The sequence below is a fragment of the Lineus longissimus genome, chromosome 5, assembly GCF_910592395.1.
Source record: "Lineus longissimus chromosome 5, tnLinLong1.2, whole genome shotgun sequence".
Classification (NCBI taxonomy): Eukaryota; Metazoa; Nemertea; class Pilidiophora; order Heteronemertea; family Lineidae; genus Lineus; species Lineus longissimus.
This window is the reverse complement of record NC_088312.1, coordinates 9,907,288-9,926,861: the sequence shown is the minus strand read 5'-3', so window position 1 is coordinate 9,926,861 and position 19,574 is coordinate 9,907,288. Positions and strand designations below refer to the sequence as shown.

Here is a 19,574-nt window from a genome sequence, read left to right as displayed (position 1 = left end):
AATGAGGGATAGCCTATATTTAGTGCCGATTCTAACCTGACCCAGTGCTCTTACTTTGAATATTAGTCACCTGAAGATGGCCAATTTAACCCCCCCTCCTCCTGCCTATAGTCCCCCTTTAATGTGATTCAAGCTCTCGATGTCATTCCTTTGACTTTGTAAGTTCATAACTGACTTTGCAATATTTTATTGTTTACTATTTAAGATTGGTCTGAACTATCATCAACGTGAGTTTGATGAAAATCGCACTGTAATTGGTGTCGCAAAAACAACGTTGGATAATTGTTCCTCAACAGAGAGCTCACGATCTCGAAATCAGGCCAATGCCTACACCTAATCAAGGACATTTGAAAAACTGAAATTGATTTGTTTATATTACCGTGTGATGGCATCCTTCCGAAGGTATGAGATAGGCTGTCGTCATGGTGGCTGCAGGATATCATGTCAGGGCTCTATGTCCGTAGCTTTCCCTAAGTCCAGAGAGTCCCTTTGGAGTAGGAATGTTCTTATAGTCCATTAGAAGATTGTCATTATAGTCTATTAGAATGACGGACATTTAAGTGTCCAATCCATCCACACAGCAAACACGTTCCCTTCCTGATCTTAGCGAAGGTTCTCCTTGAATTGGTCTGTCAAGGCATCGTTTGCTGAACTGTGGTTCGTCACTCCTGCACATGGATATCCATCAGCGCAACCATTCGATCCACTGAATCCCCTCGACTCTCAGACGTCTGCCCGTATCTGTGAGCGACTGGAAAACAAAATTTAAGGTCACTTCATTGTTCTACTATAATTAATGCACTTGTGCCATTGGGCCTTTCATTCAGTTTCATCAAATTCACCAAAATAGATAATAATAGAATCTCAACCCTTAAATCCTACACCGTTCGTTAAAAACGAGAAGTTTGTAATTGAATTTGAAATTTCCAATTCCACAAATATGTACTGAATATAGATTTCAGCACTGGCACTGTTATTGTATGAAAATACAAATACATTGTACCAGAAGTACCCAGTTTCAATTCAGCAAACTCTGCTTAATAACTGTTCTACAGCATTGTGTAACTGCAATTCTATTTTCCTAGACCACCAGTAATTATGAACGGTGTACCCCTTAAGTTACAGCCTTCACTCGGCCCCTTATCTCATCACGTCTTGTCATCTTGTCTGTCCCAAAAGTATAATTTGCAAGTTTCTGGTTTCTAGTCTTGAAAATCAACAACAGTTGAGATTGTCACCCTATGTTTTACTCTTGCAGTGGAACTGGAACTCAGATTAGCTGCCCAATCAGCACTACAAACTGAGCATTTTCAACCGGTAAGCCCAGGAGCTCATGACTGCTTGTCAGAGACCCAAACCACTGCACAACTGCGGCTCTTTTCCTTTTATTTTTGACACAGTTTGTGTTAAGTATTGGGGTGAGGAGCAACGCAGTGACAAAACCATGGATGGAAAATCTAATAGTCTGTCTATTTTCAGTGCAGCCACAGAACATATGGCATATTTATTGGCACACCCTTTAAATACGCTTTAGGGCTGAGTTTGTTCGGTTTTACAAGTAGGCTTACTGGACTTTGCGCAACGAAACGAAATGAGCGAAATGGGGGAGCGACCATTATGTTTTACCCCGGTACGTCAAGTTCGATACGTGTCAGTCACCAGTATGGATGTGTTTTCCATTATGAATACGTGTTTTTAAAAATCAAAATCATGAATTTCCTTTCCATTAGAAGAAAACAATGACGACGTTTCAGTTTAGGAGCCTAAGTTTTGTGGTCCCAATGGCCAATGGCCAATGGCTGAAAAGTCGATTTACCGGTCACAAATGGTCGAAAATGACCCCCAAAACTTCAGACCCCCAACCTGGTAATTATCACGGTCAGCCCACAACAAAATTTCTATGGTTTAAAGATCTAACCCCGGGCTGTATTATCTGCCGGAAATTGATTTTCATCTGGGAAAAATCTATGGGGCGCTAAACTTGACCAATTCAACTTTTTAATGCATTAGTAATTTGATAATAAATGTAGTGTGTACCCGTAACCGCTTGAGGTCTGGACTTAAAACTTTGTTTACAAATTCACACCAAATTTCGTTTCAAAATTATTCTTTGTTTGGCACCAGGGGGCGTAATGCAAAAAAAACATGAAACAGACGATACGGCCCGTAGTTTTGTTGATACGAATCGTTTCCTGTATGGCCGTTACAAGCTGTTGTCTGAATATGGTGTGAACCTGTTTACCGTTCAATGCTGCTCCCTGTGACGCTGTACCCGCAAATGTTCAATGCAAAAAATGCTGATAATGACTTACACGGCTTGTTCGCATCGTAAACATAGTGGTACACGGTTTAACTGTCTCTGCTTTTGGCCTAATTTTACAACGATTACTCCCCACGTAACCACGATCTGGGATGGACAGGCTGTGTATTATGAATAGGAAAAGTCACCTAGGGACCGTTGCGTAGAATACTTTTTTGGCGAAATATTGCGCAAAGTCCAGTAAGCCTCACAAGTACAGTATATGCAGCTCCAAGGTTTCCCAATCGACGTGCGAAATCTCCCTGAAGTTGCTGAACTCTTCAAGCAATATGGGGGTATTGTTATAGCGCATCTCTGCCCGAATAGTCGAGTTGATCAAAACAAGGCGGCTGAAGTGGGGTTTTCAAAAATCATCGCCAATGTTTCTGGAAGGGGTTGGATGGTATTTAAGAAATGTATTCTTGTCTTGATTTTCTAAAACCCTTTAATACCGACGACCACAACGCTATACTACTTGACACTTGATTTGCAATTCAATTCCAAACTGAGGTTGCTTGTGCAGTTTGAAGATAAATGCACCATTTTGCGACTTTAAATGAAACGAACTCAGCCCTTGGCGCGTTCACCCGTTACTATCTTGTCATATGTTTATATTTACCATGTATACGTTGGATTCCTTCGTCATCCAAAATCTTTGAGAGTCACATCCACTATAGCACGAATTGTAGATCTTGGTTGAGCGGTTGGGTCTTCTTGACAGCCATCATCTCAGTCTGCAGAGGGCTATAAGATAACAGGAAAAATACATTCAAGGACCTACATTGTATTCTCAAAATGAATAGATGAAACCAAAAGATGTTCTTCTTTTCATTTGGGTGAGATGGTTGTCACTACAAGTGTCAGGTTTCGTTTTCATAAACTTTCTGGCTTCACTTTTAGCTCATCTTTCAGGGGAGCTTATACGATAGTGTGGCGTCCGCCTTCATCCGTCGTTAACTTTTGACAAAAGAGTGGCACGTTTCTTAACCACTTGACCTAGAAAGTTCATACTTGGTGTGTGGGTACCCCTAGGCAAGACCTTCTTTCAGCATGAAAATAAGCGCAATTTGACTGCTTGTCTGCCATATAGGTGGCGCTCTTTGAAAAGCTATTTTTGGCTATATCTTATGAATGCTGCTAGCTAGAATCATGAAATGTTTACCGTAGATGCATCTTATAAGGGTACTTGAAATATAACCCGGGTTTTTGATTTGACCTACTTTTAAGGTCACAGAGGTCAAAGTTCGCTATTGGCATCGCCGTTAGGCAATAGCGGCACATTTCATAACCGCTGGTGTTACTGACTTGAAATTTTGTACATATGTACCCCTAGGTCATATGACCTCAGACTAAATTTCGACGTGATTTGATTCATGGATTGGCCACGATGTTGTCCATTTGGCTGTTACTTGAACACTCTCGGTCAGGTGGTCTCACTCAGGGATAAAAGTTCATGACTTGGCAACCAGGGTGCGGGTTCGGAGACATGAAATTTTTTTTTTTTTTTTCGCTCCTTAGCTGCTGCATGGTTGGACAGTTATGAAGTTTGTTTCATGAGTAGATATAATATCGACCAGGACTAAGTGATGCTCACCCTGCAGACAGTAGCATCGTCTTTTGTGTCCGTTGTCCTTGTGTCCCTATTCCTTGTGTCCCTCGTCCTTGTGGCCCTTGTACAATGTTGGCTCGGGCTGCCTAAAAAGGAATCATATTTTTTGTTGAGGGGTTTATCTAAGTTCCGAGTGTTTCTACTGCATGCTGCGTTCACACTGAATCCAATTTAAAACTGTTTTCCAGAGAGCACTCTCCGGAATACGAATTGGCGACACCAGTTTCGAAACAGCTGCACCACACTTGGCCTAATGCGCATGCAATTGGATTTGAAAAGTGCAACTCTTGCCGCGTATTGTAGTAACGTGCCTTTCGCGGTTGAATGTCCCTGCCCTTTGTTGTAATCAGAAGATAATCAAGACAGGAACAAGCTAGTGTGCATGCCCTCTGCCAATAGTTACTGCGAATTCAATAAAGCACATTCAATTGATAATCTGGAACCAAATTGGTTGAAGCGGTTTCAAAACTGTATGAACAGAATTGAGTGTGGCACCCCAATACGTATAAAAGTTAAAATTGTATGTCAGATTTATACTTCTTTCGAAGTTATTGTAACATCTTTGTAATGTTTCTTTTATTCTAAACGTAACTGAGAACTAAGTGATGCTTACCCTGTATGGCTCCAACATTGGCAGCAACATCTTCTTGGGGTCCATCCAGTGTCTTCTCGGCTGACGAGTTGGAGGCCGGCTCTCCTTCTTCATCGCCGTCTTGTCGGTTTCAGGGGGTGTATATTATTAGCTTTGTGAGGCACAAGGAGGTCAAGGACACTGTTGTTATTCAAAGAGCCCAATGTCTTCGTCATATGTACTAAACTGGTTTAGCACAAGTCCCACACGGACACGCCTGACATTTCGTCCGACGAAATTCCGCAGGTTAACAACAGGCCTATTCCCCAGTCATTCCATCCCCCTCGAGATCAGGTAGGGGATCGCTGGCCAGCTATTGCTTACTATTGTTAACAGTCGTAAGACTTATCCCGCCAACACTCTAAAACAAGGGGACCAATTGAATGACTAGCGACACGCAACCGTTAATTGCCCCCATAAATCAACCACAATGACTCAAGGGGAACACGTACTTTGAACCTAAGTCCATGTCATCACCGTCGAAACTTAGATGAGGACCGCAGAACAAAGTGGCAAGCATGCCTGGGACCCAGCCACCGTGCTTTGGAAATGAGATGAGTTAGACTCAAGTCGCCAGTCACGATAACCAAATACACCAAGCGTATAGCTTGAATCGAACCCGATCTATCATCGTCATTGGTCACCTGGCCTGGCCTGGACAACTGAAAGCTGAATAGGTTAAAATAGATGATAAGCAGGAACCAAAAGAATTACAACTATTATAGCTAGATAACTACGATAGCTAGATCTACAATAACTACTCTAACGACTAGAATAACAACAATAGCTACAAAATGAGCAAGACAGTGATCAGACACACTTCCAACACTCACAACGGTCACCATACTCCATATTCCCCCCCCCCATGACCTCCCGCACACTTTCCCTATCTGGTCTCAAACGCTCACACACGCACACACATCATATACCGTGGTTACGAATTTTGAACATCGACTCGCATGAATTGCTGATGGAGGTGTCACTGTCAATCTATATAACATGTTCAAAACTTGGTGTTCATTGTAGCAGTACGTGGTTTTTGCATTTTATAAAAAAATATTCTTGGGATAAAAAATGGCAAAGTATAGACAAGATAGTTTTGAATCCTTGTTCTCTCAGGAAAGTGGCATATGAAAAGGGCCTTGGGATAAAAGTTGTATGTGATTTGTGATATTTTTAAAATTTCAATATTAGTTCATATACCTCATTGATAAGGCTTGGTCTATGACAAGTGTTTGACTTGCTTATTAGTTTGTTATATCTTTTGCTAGTCATACTTACAATATTCAACTCTCAGTGTATGGCTTCTTTCAGTTTTCACCACATAATATTGCTTTGAAACTGAAGCACTGAATGCAGGCAAATCTGCCATTAGCATTGTCAGTTAATTCTTTAGCTTGCTACCAGATTGCTGTAACTACGAGTGACACATTTGGGGACTGACTTTTCACTTGTGGCCTTCAATAGCTTTGTTTTACTATTTCACTGTTTGAATATTTTATTCTAATAACGGTAAAAAAAAATTGACAGTGGCAACTCAATCAACAATTTTGGCAGGTTGTTGCTTGATGCATACCCTTCATCCGATCATCTTGCGGTTCATCCAAAAATCTTCGATTGCAATTGCGGACAAGGTTTGTGGTATCTGTAATGATAAATTGGAATGCATTATTACAGCAATTCTAGTGTTTTTAGTCATGAAATTACTGCCTAAATATGATGTTGAAATACATCATCTTTAGTCATTACGTTTCCTTCATGGAATTGATGGACTTTACCCTTTTTTTACACAAAGTTGCCATTCTTACGACTTATGTTATAACAAGGATTTATGCAATTTTGGGAATTAGGGAGTTGAGATTGGTGTTGGGGAAGAGTTAGGGTTTGGGTTAGTGCTGGGAGGAAGGGTTAGGGTCTGGGTTAGGTTTAGGATTAAGACAGAAAAGTGAATATGACTGTCGTAAGAATAGCCAGTAGTTTGTATGTAAAATCCAATGGGACCATCAGAACAACAGCTTCGGCCTTGTACTTATGTAAACAATGCGAGCTCTAGTTCATTTCTCAAAACTCATAATCAATCCAAAACTAGCAACCAATAAGACTGGCATCACCGCTTCAAATATGGCCTCCCGATTTAGTGACCAGATTGTACTCTCGCAATTCTCATATCTTTTGTCATTTGCCAGTGGCACCTCTCAACCAATCGGAAAGTTGGAATGTAATTCTATATCAAACATACCTACATGTAACCCTTGACCTTGCAAACCATACCAGCGAGAATCTTTCGTTGCAATTGCGGACAAGGAATGCTCATCTGTAATGATAAATTGGCACAAATGCATAGTTCCAAATTCCTTAAGTTGAGAGCATTTTCTTATTTGGTGTTAATCAAAAGTGTGCTAGTTGTAATGTTGAATATCTTTTTATCTATATTCTTTTTCCTAAAACAGTTCCTATTGGATGGTTTATCACCTGTATGAATCCATATCACTCACTTGAGTTCAAAGGTTTATCACTGAGTAAAAATGGCATCTGGCCAATAGAAGCCCAAGGGCAGCTGCTAGGGCGATTTTTCAAGGGTATCAAAAATATCAAATTTATGTAATTCAACCCATTAATTGTACTGAGTACATCTTGCATCTGACTCGGTGGTTTTCTGAAAAAAAGTACATTAGGACGTGAAAGAAAGAATGAAGAGTGGCGCGTCTATAGTCAACCGATGACCTTTTTTTGGGCCCTGAACAGTGATTGTAAACTCGTTCCAAAAATACAAGGGAAAATACAGAGTCAAGTTGTCCTCTTCAAAAATCCTCTAGGCCTACAAAAATAAATCATGAATAACGTCAAGATACGTTAGACAGAAGGTGATACCCACCTTGTAGAAGATTTGTGCTAAACACAAGTAATTTTGCTATTTCAGATGTTGAAATAAGTCAAAATTCGAGCAAAACCATGTGCACCTTGCTGCAATGAATGTTCAGCCTGCACTACATAGTTGAAGGCAAAGCAAGTATTGGAAGGCATAAAATGTGAAAGGTAGTGGTTTTATGTAACACTCCCACACATTCTTTCAAGGTTGGCATAGTCTTTTGTTGCTCCAAACAATCAAACCTGAGATCCAACAAAGGAGGCTTAATCCAAGTTGGTAATGTGATTGGCCATAAGGAATAGATAAGTGACCAGTTTGATTTGGGTTTGACTGATTTGGAAATAGTATAGGGTGTTAATCGAAAGTGTGCTAGTTGTAATGTTGAATATCTTGTTATCTATATTCTTTTTCCTAAAACAGTTTCTTGAAATAAAAAACAAAAGGAAAATATGGTGCAAGCCTGAATGATACTAGCAATTCATTCACACTTTTCATTGCCAAACTTCTTTTTGAAAGAATTGAGTCAAAAACTAGCAGTACTACTCGATTAACACCCTGTTGTAAGTCATGATGTGGTTGGTTTGATTTGTTTGTTTTCAGTATGATACAGCTTTTATTCCATTAAAGATTCTTTTGGGGATTAATATCTTGGATTAAAAAATTTCATGAACAATTTAGAATAGCAAATCCAAGCAAAAATAGAATACATGTTTGCAGACTTTTCACTTGATTTTCTTGATTGGGGGTAAAATTATGACTGAGAAATTTATGAACATTTGGGGGGGGGCAGTGCAAAATGATATCTGGTCAGGGATAAAATCAATAGTCTCTTAAAAAGGAAACAGAAATGTGTTACACTATGTGATTTATTTCAGTCAAATCTCAAGTTAATGTGGTCATCTCGGGGATGAATTAATATTGGAGATAAACCAGAGTTCACATTGAATAGTTTAACTCTAGCATGAATCCATCCCTCAGATGACCACATTAACTTGAGTTCCCATTGAATGGTTCATCACCAGTATGAATCCATCCCTCAGATGACCACATTAACTTGAGTTCCCATTGAATGGTTCATCACCAGTATGAATCCACATCCCTCAGATGACCACATTAACTTGAGTTTATCACCAGTATGAATCTATATCTCTCAGATGACCGCACTCACTAGAGTTAGCATTGAATGGGTTATTACCAGTATGAATCCACATCCCTCAGATGACCACATTAATTCGAGTTCCCATTGGATGGTTTATCACCAGTATGAATCCATATCTCTCTCTCTGATGACCGCATTCACTCGAGTTAGCATTGAATGGTTTATCACCAGTATGAATCCTCATCCCTCAGATGATCGGTGACATTAACTTGAGTTCCTATTGGATGGTTTATCACCTGTATGAATCCATATCACTCACTTGAGTTCAAAGGTTTATCACTGAGTAAAAATGGCATCTGGCCAATAGAAGCCCAAGGGCAGCTGCTAGGGCGATTTATCAAGGGTATCAAAAATATCAAATTTATGTAATTCAACCCATTAATTGTACTGAGTACATCTTGCATCTGACTCGGTGGTTTTCTGAAAAAAAGTACATTAGGACGTGAAAGAAAGAATGAAGACACAAACAACTCCAATGAATATTAGCACTTCAGTTTTAATCAAGTAATTATATTCAGTCTGTTTCATTCTATGACATTTTAATGCCTCTTTTGTCCTAGAATATGATTTTCACAAAATAATTCTGATAGATTGCTCATTAGCCCACGGCTTAACATTAGCAGGTAAAAGTAGTACAAATAGATGTTGACCATTGATTGGTCAATTTAAAAGCGTTGATTTCGAAAATGCTACAAAATCATGCACAAAGATTGGTGAATTTTAATCAGCAAGCTATTAAAACATGTCTTAGCCAGGAATAAGGAATGACAGTGAAATATCTGAATAGTTTTGGAAAAAAAATGTATCAAAGCATTTTGAAAAGGAATCCTTTGTCATTTGGGAGGGATGAGATTGAGAGCAAGAAAAGTTCAAAAAATATTTAGCACTAGAATTTAAGAATAGCTGTTGGAAGTTATAAGAAAGAGAGGCAATAACCAATAGCCTGTACACTGTACATTGTTTGTACACCATATTTATTGGCTTAGAATACATTTGTCAACTTTTCACATCATTTGCAATGATCAGTTTTTATACAACAATACTGCAAAAAAGACAATCACAGCCTAAAAACTTGAGACAAGTTACCCTCGACTAAAAGGAAAATTTCACCAGTTTTAGTAATCTGGTATGGCACCGACACCTTTACCCATAAGAAACGAAGGTAAAGGAATGTTTACATTTTTATTAATTTAAATATTTTTTAAGGCGATTGCACTGTATCACATGAATGATAAATGACCAGTCACAAAGGTTTTGACCACCTTTTATTAAGTGCTATATGCCATTGTACACTCGTATGATAGAGAGGGCAACTCTCTTTGACAGCACAGATTTTTCTCCAGGGTCTCCGGTTTCCGCCTACTTACATTACAATTGCCCAATATTGTATATAGAGCTACAATGTCCCAATTTGCGCTCATCTCTCCATATTCACCACAGCTCTGATTGAGAAAATAAGAAAGAAAAACAAGAAAATCTTATTGGCACAGTGATTGTCAGAATATTCTGATATATTAGACTAGATAAAGTCAGCCTCAAAGGACGACTCAGTTTGTACTAAATTTGAAAATTTCCAATGGCGTAAATAAGTACCGAATTATTTCACCTATGTGACTGAGTAGACTGATACACAAATACCAGTAAATGCCAAGTTTCAGCTAATTTTGCATGCATAATTACTGCACTATGGCACTGTTCGTTTCTATAAACCTGACCCACAAGAAAATACAATGAATGAACTGCATGCGCCTTCAGTTGTCAATGGAGACTACACTGATTGAGAGGAGATTGGTGCAAATCACAAAATTGAGAATGTAACATAACACAGGAGGTGCCACTTATAAGACACTTTAAACCACTGAAAATAAATACAACCTAAACTTTCACAAATATCACCTGGGACCTTATTTGTTCACCTTTGTATTACATGTTCAAGTAAATAAGAATTGTTTCAAAGGCTCCCGAAGACACGGAACAAAGAAACCCCTGCCAATCCTTCTGTGAGAAGATACAACAACAAATAGTACAAGCAGTGGTTACCTTTTCTCAGAATCTTTCCCCTCTCTCTACTTTGTAAAACCGTACTTCATCAACAGACAACAAATAAATCACGTTATCCAACTACATTAAAAGTGTAAATAAATTATGCTGTCTTTTTCCTAATACATGTACCGTATGTCCATGCGGACTTTAAACACTGCAAGGATATTTCTCAACATTGAAAAAATCATCACTTAGTCATCTGTGAGGGACAAATTTGAAAATGGTCTTGGACAAGAAATGGCCAAAAATATTTCAATAGTACTGCACCAACTAAGCTTCTTCTTTACCTAAAAATACTGTTCTACATATGTTATCAAGTCACACAGCTAAAAAGCATCAATGACGGAAGAAAACTTGGTTTTCAACACATTAAATAATGTACATGTACCAAAGTTGACGAAAAATTGAAGACATCTAGTATATGTGCATAACATACATGCTTGAGGACCAAAAAGCCCCAAATTACATCATACAAAACTTCCAAGCGAACGTAATACTGGAAATTGGCTGTCCAGATTGAAGACAAATATTGCCCATAAACCCAGTATGACAGTGTTCACGACTAGTTGATCAGTGATCATGGTCACATCGCAAAAAACTGCTTCTTTGTAGTGGTCGTTGCAGGCAATCGGTGATTGCAGCAACCTGCAATCAAGAACAAACCCAGCAATAACTAGTTTTACCTGCAGACAAGAGATCTTTGTCCCACATTGCAGCGATTATAATCGCAATTCAGTGACTTAAATCGTCAACACTGCGCGGCTTGGCACAGTGTTCTGATTCAAGAAACACTCAGCAAGAATTGCAAACCAAAAAATAAACTGGTCTCGGCAGGAAGACAAGACACAATACAGAGAGTTCTCACTCTCGAATATGGTATGCCTTCTATCAAGAATTCATGAAGTCTTATTTTGTTCTTGCCTCTATTGATCGTTACATATCACCTGGCACTCATCGAAAACACCTGCTTAGTCATGTGAAGCAAGTTAGGTGCAAGGTTTCCCAGGAGAGCTTGTATATGGTAAGGGTTCAACAGCTTCACATGTTTTAGGTTTATCATGTATAGGCACCAGATCAGAGTTGATCTTTGGATTCAAATGCAGAAAGATCAATTTAGTACAGAGGATGGTGCATGGCATGCTAAATTTTGAATTAGCACACTTCTGGATGTCTACTGTGAGAACATTTGTTGCGGTTTTAGGGTTGAGGTATGCTGGTTCCAAAAATCGTTTTGTCTGCAGAGAAAAATCCTTTAGTTGGCAGAGGTAGCAATGGTTGCAGGAACAAGACCTAACAGGGCCCTCATATCTAATGCAGTTTCCCCTCCAGTGGTTTTCAATGACACAGCAGGATTGCAATTATAACTCTGATCATTCTGGTGTTGCTCGCCAAGTAACAAATTCTGCACCAGTGGCTGACCATTCATAAGCACAGAAGTCTCTTGAGCAATTTGACAGTCACGACAGGCCTCACAGTCAGTACAAGCCACCTCCTGTTTAACAATCAAGTCGGTTGGCTTATCTATCGGACTGATAACCTGGGCCTCAGCTAATTGTTCTGCTTGATTCACAATGTCCATGACTTGACAGGACTCAGACGGTGCCTGGTCGACCAAGTCCAGCTCATGAATGGAAAGGTTCTGGGCCTCATTTGCAACACCCCCAGCACTCATCTGCTCCAAGATCGCTTCTGCTATCGTATTGTTTCCACTTGGGTTTGCACATGTGACATGAATTTTTCCACTCTCATCATAGGTGAACATTTGTGGTACATCGGTCTGAGAAATTGTGCCGAGGTCTTGGGTGTTTATAATATACGTCATTGGTTGAGTTGGATCCCCAATGCCAGTGGTCTCAGCGACCTGAGGCAGTTGTATCACACTATGAACTTCTTCAGTCATACCTGCAAATAGATATAGATGAAACCGTGAATTTATGAAAAAAGTCTTATACATCACCTAAAACCTATTTATTTGAGCAACATTCGAGTCACATTCGGTGAATAATGCTTATCTAATTTGAATGACAATCAACACCTAGTTATCAATGTTGGCAGGACCTGTTAACTTGGACGCAGAGAAAAGTGAATCGACATTTGAGAACCAAAACAGGTGAAAATCTCTTTCTGAACTGTGTTAAATCAAAAGCATAACTCCATTTCCAGGTAGATCAAGACATCACCTAATAATCTTGAAATAATTATTCTCACATTCACAAAGCATGGGCAATTAGGTACAGCAACAACTGATCTAAAGATAAAGAGTCAACCCAACACCACTTTCGTTTACACAAGTAACAAATTTTACAACATCTTTTGCTGACATAAAACTATGAGTAATAACCCAAAACGGTGCATTTTGATTGAACTTACCTGACTGGTTCGGTGAGATCACAGGCACAGTGACTGGTATGGTTTGTGATGACTCCATGAACAAGGCATTTAGAATCTGTTCCGCTGTCACATTAGCCTGCAATTGAATACGAGGAAGGCTCAACAACAGACATGAGTAATAAAGAAAACAGTTCTGAGAATAAGCCCACAGTATCATGGGATCTGAAAAGCACACAAACTTAACAGAGAAGCAGTAGACCAGCAACAGGTTGGACCCAAAACAAAGACAGAGTGTACAGTTCGAATATAGTGACCCACTGGACCAAAATTTACACTACAGTATATATTGATTTGAATGAACCTAGTACTAGTGGTATTCCACTATGAGTCAAAATCAATCCCTTAAGATACTCACGGCAGTTTCTTGAGCATGGTTAACACAGGTGCAAGTACATGTGCTAGACGACGAAGCAACGGGCTCTGATTGATCTGACTTTGTCTCCTCTGGCTGACTTGACCCACCCTAAAAAAAAGACACCAAGTGGTAAGATTTTTTAAGTGACGCTTCAAATTTACGTCCGACACCTTAGCTTTCCTACCCTCAGGTTTCTACCTTTGTCTGGTGTGTAAACTGAGTTAAAGCCTTCATGCTTTTGTCTGATTGAAGAATATTACACCCTTGACGTTCTTGTAAGGAGAGATCACAGAGTCAAATCGAGACAACTCTAGATCTATATGCTCTCTTTCTGGCAATCTGATTCAGTACACAATGTATTCCTTCCTGCGACTTTTAGTTTTGACTCTATTTTCAATTTGAATTGAGACTAAAATGCAAGCAAAAGCCCAAGTACAAATTACATGGTACCCAGTATTGGGCATACATGGACCGTTCTGATCTTCACTAAGGAGAGAATCACTCACATCAGCAGACTCTGGCTTCTCGTGTCTATTCTTATGTGTTCTGAGACTATACTGTGTTGCAAATGCCCGCTTACAACCATCTTCTAAGCAGGCATATGGTTTCTCTCCAGTATGAGTACGTCTGTGCGTTTTGAGATGATGACTGGCGGAAAATGACTTGCCACATTCTGGTTCTTCACATCTGAAAAACAAACAGAAAATAGCAAGTTTGTTCGTAATGATAACTTCTATTGTAATATGAAAAGACCAAGGCAAGGACAGGCATGGCGAGCTACGATAGCATCACCTCTTTTATACAACGTGTCTCGACTATTACTCGTTTTATCAGAATAAGCAATGAGGACAAAGTGAAGAACTTCTTTTGACGCTCTCTGGCCAATAAAAAGTAACGGTACTGTTCAATTGTATTGTAAATTTTTTAGATTTTTTGCCGGTTTTCAAAGGGTTAACTTGAATGAATACATAAAATAACACAAACAGCCTGCAGTATCTTAGATTGGTAATGCTTCACTGGCAAGCAGATGACGCCATGCTAGTAAATCGTTCAAAGATAAATTTCTACTTCACATCACAAAATCAATAAATAGACAAGGATTAACAGATGTTAATTTGGATGTGGTTTGACACCTGTTTTCGAAGTATTGCACTCATAATGACAACGCCTGTTAAATTTCTTCATCAGAAAGGTATGTGGCATCACATACTGTATTAAGGGCCTGTAATAACCACATGTAATACGCAGTGGTTTTAATGCATTCGTTTGGACTTTTTACCCATTTTCTGGCAGGGTCAGAATGGTGGCCTACTAAGAAATTTCAGAGGAATGCAATGAAAGAGGGGAAAAACATGTACAACATCTTTTAACTTACTTGTATGGCTTTAATCCTTTATGGATCCTGAGATGTTTGCGTAAGTCACTTAGTGTGGTGAAGCCCTTTGTACAGCCATCTTCCTCACAGTTAAATGTGTCGCCCGTATGGAGCCGCTTATGTGACTTCAATCTGAAAGAAAACTATTAAACTCAGCCAATTTCTATCTCTACCAACACTAAACTACCAACTACTAACTTTTTCAAGGATGTCTTCTGTATAACCCCACATATTCCCAACAATGGTTGAGATTAGAAGTTGTGTCAATCACATCTACGCACATCTACAGCTCAAACTCTCAAACTTTAAAACAATCCTAGACAACCCAGCAGTATGTTGTATTCTTCAACAAGGTTTAACAAGGACAACGGTACGGCAGTTCATCCACCTGACCTAATGGCAACATCAGCAACTTCAGTTAGGACAGAAGCTTAGAAAGCCATGGATAAAACCACCACAGAAAGAAAACAGATTTTTGAAGACAGTGAAACCACCCTTAGTGAACGAACACCTAGCAGGACACCCCCTCTTATTGAGGACAGTGACTTTGGTCCCAAATAGGTCACTTCTATACAACTTGAAACTAGTGGTCAGGACACCTCACTATTTAGGAAGCATTTGTCAGTCCCAAGGGTGTCCTTAACAGAAAGGTTCTACTTTACTACCAGCTTGTCCTCACCTGTATAATGTATTAAAAGCTTTCTCGCAGTCTTTACGGTCACATACAAATGGCTTCTCCTTCGTATGAACACGGATGTGAATCTTCAAACTGTACGACGTCAGGAAAGATTTCCCACAGCCCTCCTGGTTACAAACAAACGTGTACTCTCCTAAAAAAAAGGAAAAAATTTATATCAAAAGTGATGTGATCAATTGTCCACAAATACAACTACTGTTCACTTCACAAAAAATGGCAGACGGCCCTGCTTTATTGCCACAGTGATTTGACCTTGGAGGCTAATCTGCCCGGAGTTCTCCTGTTTAATGGCATGAAACTAACCCATCACCTGGCAACGACGGCTGTGTTAGATGCTACGTCGTTCCACCATTTGGGATTACGTCCCGAGAATCATCTCTTCCAAGTCCTTTGTTGAAATGCAAGAACCCTATACACCATAATCATCATGCACAAATTCTAAGTCGGAAATCAATCACAGGAAATCCAAACAATCCCCAGGCATAACCTTACCTTTATGTGTCTTCAGATGTGTCTTCAAGTTACCAGCTGTGCTGTATGTACGAGGACAACCATCATAATTACAGATGTACCTGTAATGAAAAACAGAAAAGGAAAGTGCTGAGGAAATTATCCAATGTGGAGGGAATGAAAACCTGCAACATGTTCACACTTGCAGGCAACTTCTTGTAATAAGTTCCTTTCCATTGCCTTTATCCTTGCATTGGCTTTAAGTACAACAAGGAACAAAACAGTGGCAAAGATTAACAATAACATTGACCCTCTTCTTTATTTTCCTCTAGGATAAAAGAAGACCCTCAAACTGACCAAATCACACACCTCTTCACTTCCTTAGCTTTTGTCCGAGGGTTGCAACTTTCCACAGTGAGTGTAGCATGTGTTGGGTGCTGGGGCATCACGTTGCTCCCAGGGTTGAACTGCATCACAATCTGGTCTTCTGATATTGTGTGCTGGATGTACCTGAAATTGAACACAAGTGCTGTTCAAAATAAATCAGAAAATGATTTTTTTTTGCCAAGTGGTGGTCAGTCCCAACCAGTGCCAATCAGCAAGGGTGGATCCCTGTACATGATTGAATCCAGGAACAGGACAAGAACATTTCTTTGTCTGATTCAACATGTGATTACATACCATGATATGAAATGAATTGACTAAATGAATGTCCTAAGTTGGCTTAGGCCGAAGTTACATAGACCTCATTCGTTCATTTCCCAGGACTCATTTTCCCCTTTTGCTTTCTTTCCCCTGTGAATGCACGGCCTTGTGGCGTGCATTCACCGAGGAATGAAAGAAAAACCCGGAAAGTGACTCGTGGTAAATGAACGAATGAGGTTTATGTAACTTCGGCCTTAGGCCTTCTGAAATACCACGAGGGACACATTTGTCTTTGTCGAAATCATCTACGGTATGATATGGATGCGATGTGTCTTGATGATGTCACTTTTTTGGTTGTGTACTGTCAAGCAGCACTTCCGACAGTGTTGCAATGCCTTCTGACATGGTTGGTTTGGATCAGTCCTTTCTTTTATCGGCTACGACAATAACATACAGCTCCGCCCAGCGGTATAGTACAACATCAGACGATGTACTCATGTTACACGTTTGTGACTCGTTATGTTTCAACTGGAAGAAAGACTGATATTCTGTCTTACGAAGTCTTACCCTTCAATATTTCCGGCTGGATCTAGCTTAAACTTCACATCACAGTGTTCGTGATCATCACAGCCAGCGATCTCACATATCTCTGAATCAGTCGTCACATCACCGTGATCACCGCAGTGACCTGCAGAACTCCCAGAACCCGAAGCCCTCGAAATCGGGACAGGGCCAGTGACAGTGCAAGGACCAGAAGATGACGGGCTGAGGATTTCGACCTTGCCGTTGTCATCCGATTCAATAAATACGGATGTGGTATAACTCGTATCGTGGTAAAATTCATCCTCTTCCTCCTCATCTGGCATATTAAAGTCCTCGAAGGAGAGAACTGTCTCATTTTCTTCGGTTTCTCCGACCGAATTCGACTCGTCAATTTTGTCGGCCATTTTTCATTTTCGTGTGCCAGGGAGAAGTTGGCTACTTATTTTACAGTTCTCGATTCTCAATTGATTAAATCATCAACCCCATGAATATACTAAAGTAATGAAATAAAAGGAGTTCTCCAATTAGTAATCGAAACTGACGAATCCACTAAGCTCTTCTAAATGTATTACTTCTTTTCGTATTATTCGTCAATTAGCTGGGAATAAGTTACTAATTTTAACTTCGTGCCTGCTGGTTTCTTCACCTTCAGACAGACGGCGCTACCGCACATACCGTTGGATATGCTGTAAAACCATTTAGGAACCGTCTTGGCTCTGCTTATTAAAAAGCTTGAAAAGACTGGTGTGAAGTTATGGGACTGCTCAATGGATCAACTAACTTTTCATCAGATAAACCAGGATGTCTTCTGGTCGGAGTGAAACTGGTCGACTCATTCATGATGACTGGTGGCAGCAAACGGTCATCGTCTAAGGTCATAAGTCTCTTTCCCGGCGATAAATCTCCGTTGAACAATGTGATAGAACTAATTCTCCAACAGACATGAACAACACAACGCAATCAAAATATTTTTATACAGCCTTTATTTCAACTTGCCATACACTGAATTGGCTTTTTCCTGGCCGATTTACTTTCCCCCATTACCGCACATGCCGTTCTCCAGCCTCACTATGCCGTCTGGGCACTCCTCAGCGGCCACAACCACTACTTGCATCATTGCCATGGCAACGGCTACAACAAAAACAACCTGAAACGGGAATATTTCGATGTAGGGCAACACGCTAAAAAAACACTGTCAGTGGAAAAAAGACAGACTGACCAAACAATTGAGCTGTAGTGTCCTGGCGACAAAGCATTCTTATCGTTCGCTTTTAATCTCTGGCATTGAAGGTAATGGGTCTCTACAGGACCATACCTTCATCCGTCACTACATATCATATGGAAGGACGCTTCTAAAGTGCGGACGGTTCACCGTCGCTGGCCTTTTCTTGAACGAAATTAATTGTTTTCGATGGTGATTGTCTTAGGACGCTCAACGATATTGAAAGGATATATACTTACAATTTTCTGTGAGGCATTCATAGCTGCGATTTTTATCAGTGGTTCACCGGGATCACACGAATGGGTTGGTCTGCAAAAAAGCCCAAGAAATTATGAGAAGTGTGTGTTGTTTAATTGAATTGAATATATAATTCCCCGTGGCGTGTAATTCAACGTGGCAGATGATGTCGGAAGGGTGCACAACCTCTCTATTGTCACAACCTGGTCGAACCTGACCAGGGCGGACCCCAGCTACGGGCGCAATACGTGAAGTCGGTCGTCAATCAGTCCCAAGCGGGTCCATTCGCGTCACCATACCCCAGGTGACCATGGCTCAATCAAAGATTTATTATGATCCGTTCTTATGAATTTTCGGTGTGGTTCTAAAGGCCATAGTACCAGTTTTCCCCAAAGATTACTACTCCGACCATACCTACGACTGGCCAATCTGAAGATCGGAGGTTTCTTCCGAAGCTCCCCTGCTGGTGCACACATAACGAAGGGTCGGCGTCGTTGAGTCCAAGATAACGTTATACTAATGGAACTAGGACAGCTAGCTAGGCCTACCTGAACTTAAAATCCATGGGTAAAGGAGCAAATAGATAGACAAGATGTCAGTATAGTGGCCAAGCTATGTTGTTAGAGCTATTGTCTACAGAAATATAAAATCAGGATAAATTGATTGATATTTACTCACCAGGTTCTATAGTGCTGCAGTGGCATTACCGCGGGATATGTCACCCGATAGTCAAAGCAGCACGTTTAAAGAACATCATGACATCAATAATCAAAGCTGCTGACATCAATCGATGACCACAGGTGTCATTGCAGCATTTAACTCTTCAATTACCTGTCCAGGATGAACTCCGGATGAACAATTCAATAAATCTGATAAAAAGGCTTATAATTGTCTTCCATGTACTTTTGCTTCTATCTAATGCTTTTATCTAAATCTCCATGTACATTTACACAGGCCTTCCTGTACAAAACCGGAGTAAAAGCATTTGCTAGTCTTTATTCATATCGCCAGCAGCTCCAACCAAGGGGACAACACAAGACAGACTCGTA

At 40.1% G+C, this 19,574-nt stretch overlaps 1 protein-coding gene and 1 long non-coding RNA gene across 2 annotated transcripts; both read right to left on the bottom strand.

The window, feature by feature from the left end:
* Window positions 1–9,058: 9,058 nt before the first annotated feature.
* LOC135488432 (metal regulatory transcription factor 1-like) lies at window positions 9,059–17,469 on the bottom strand. Its single transcript, XM_064773040.1, has 9 exons — window positions 17,091–17,469; window positions 16,248–16,388; window positions 15,921–16,000; window positions 15,411–15,561; window positions 14,732–14,863; window positions 13,863–14,043; window positions 13,357–13,464; window positions 12,981–13,077; window positions 9,059–12,512 (listed from the first exon to the last, which is right to left on the bottom strand). Exons 1-9 carry the CDS (start codon window positions 17,387–17,389, stop codon window positions 11,863–11,865), a joined length of 1,839 nt encoding a protein of 612 aa, XP_064629110.1. The 5' UTR covers window positions 17,390–17,469; the 3' UTR covers window positions 9,059–11,862.
* Window positions 17,470–18,032: 563 nt separating this feature from the next.
* Window positions 18,033–19,291, bottom strand: LOC135488760 (uncharacterized). The gene is made up of 3 exons (XR_010447046.1): window positions 19,204–19,291; window positions 18,528–18,597; window positions 18,033–18,213 (listed from the first exon to the last, which is right to left on the bottom strand). It is a non-coding gene; the product is annotated as an uncharacterized LOC135488760 (long non-coding RNA).
* Between the last annotated feature and the right edge of the window lie 283 nt (window positions 19,292–19,574).

Bases quoted from the DNA above. Each gene is read 5' to 3' on its own strand.
- LOC135488432 (XM_064773040.1), bottom strand. From the start codon at position 17,389: ATGCCAGATGAGGAGGAAGAGGATGAATTTTACCACGATACGAGTTAT. The intron at 14,864-15,410 runs GTGAGGACAAGC...GTTTTCTTTCAG, and splicing joins GCTTTTAATACATTATACAG to ATTGAAGTCACATAAGCGGC. The intron at 14,044-14,731 runs GTAAGTTAAAAG...TTTGTTTTTCAG, and splicing joins AAAGGATTAAAGCCATACAA to ATGTGAAGAACCAGAATGTG.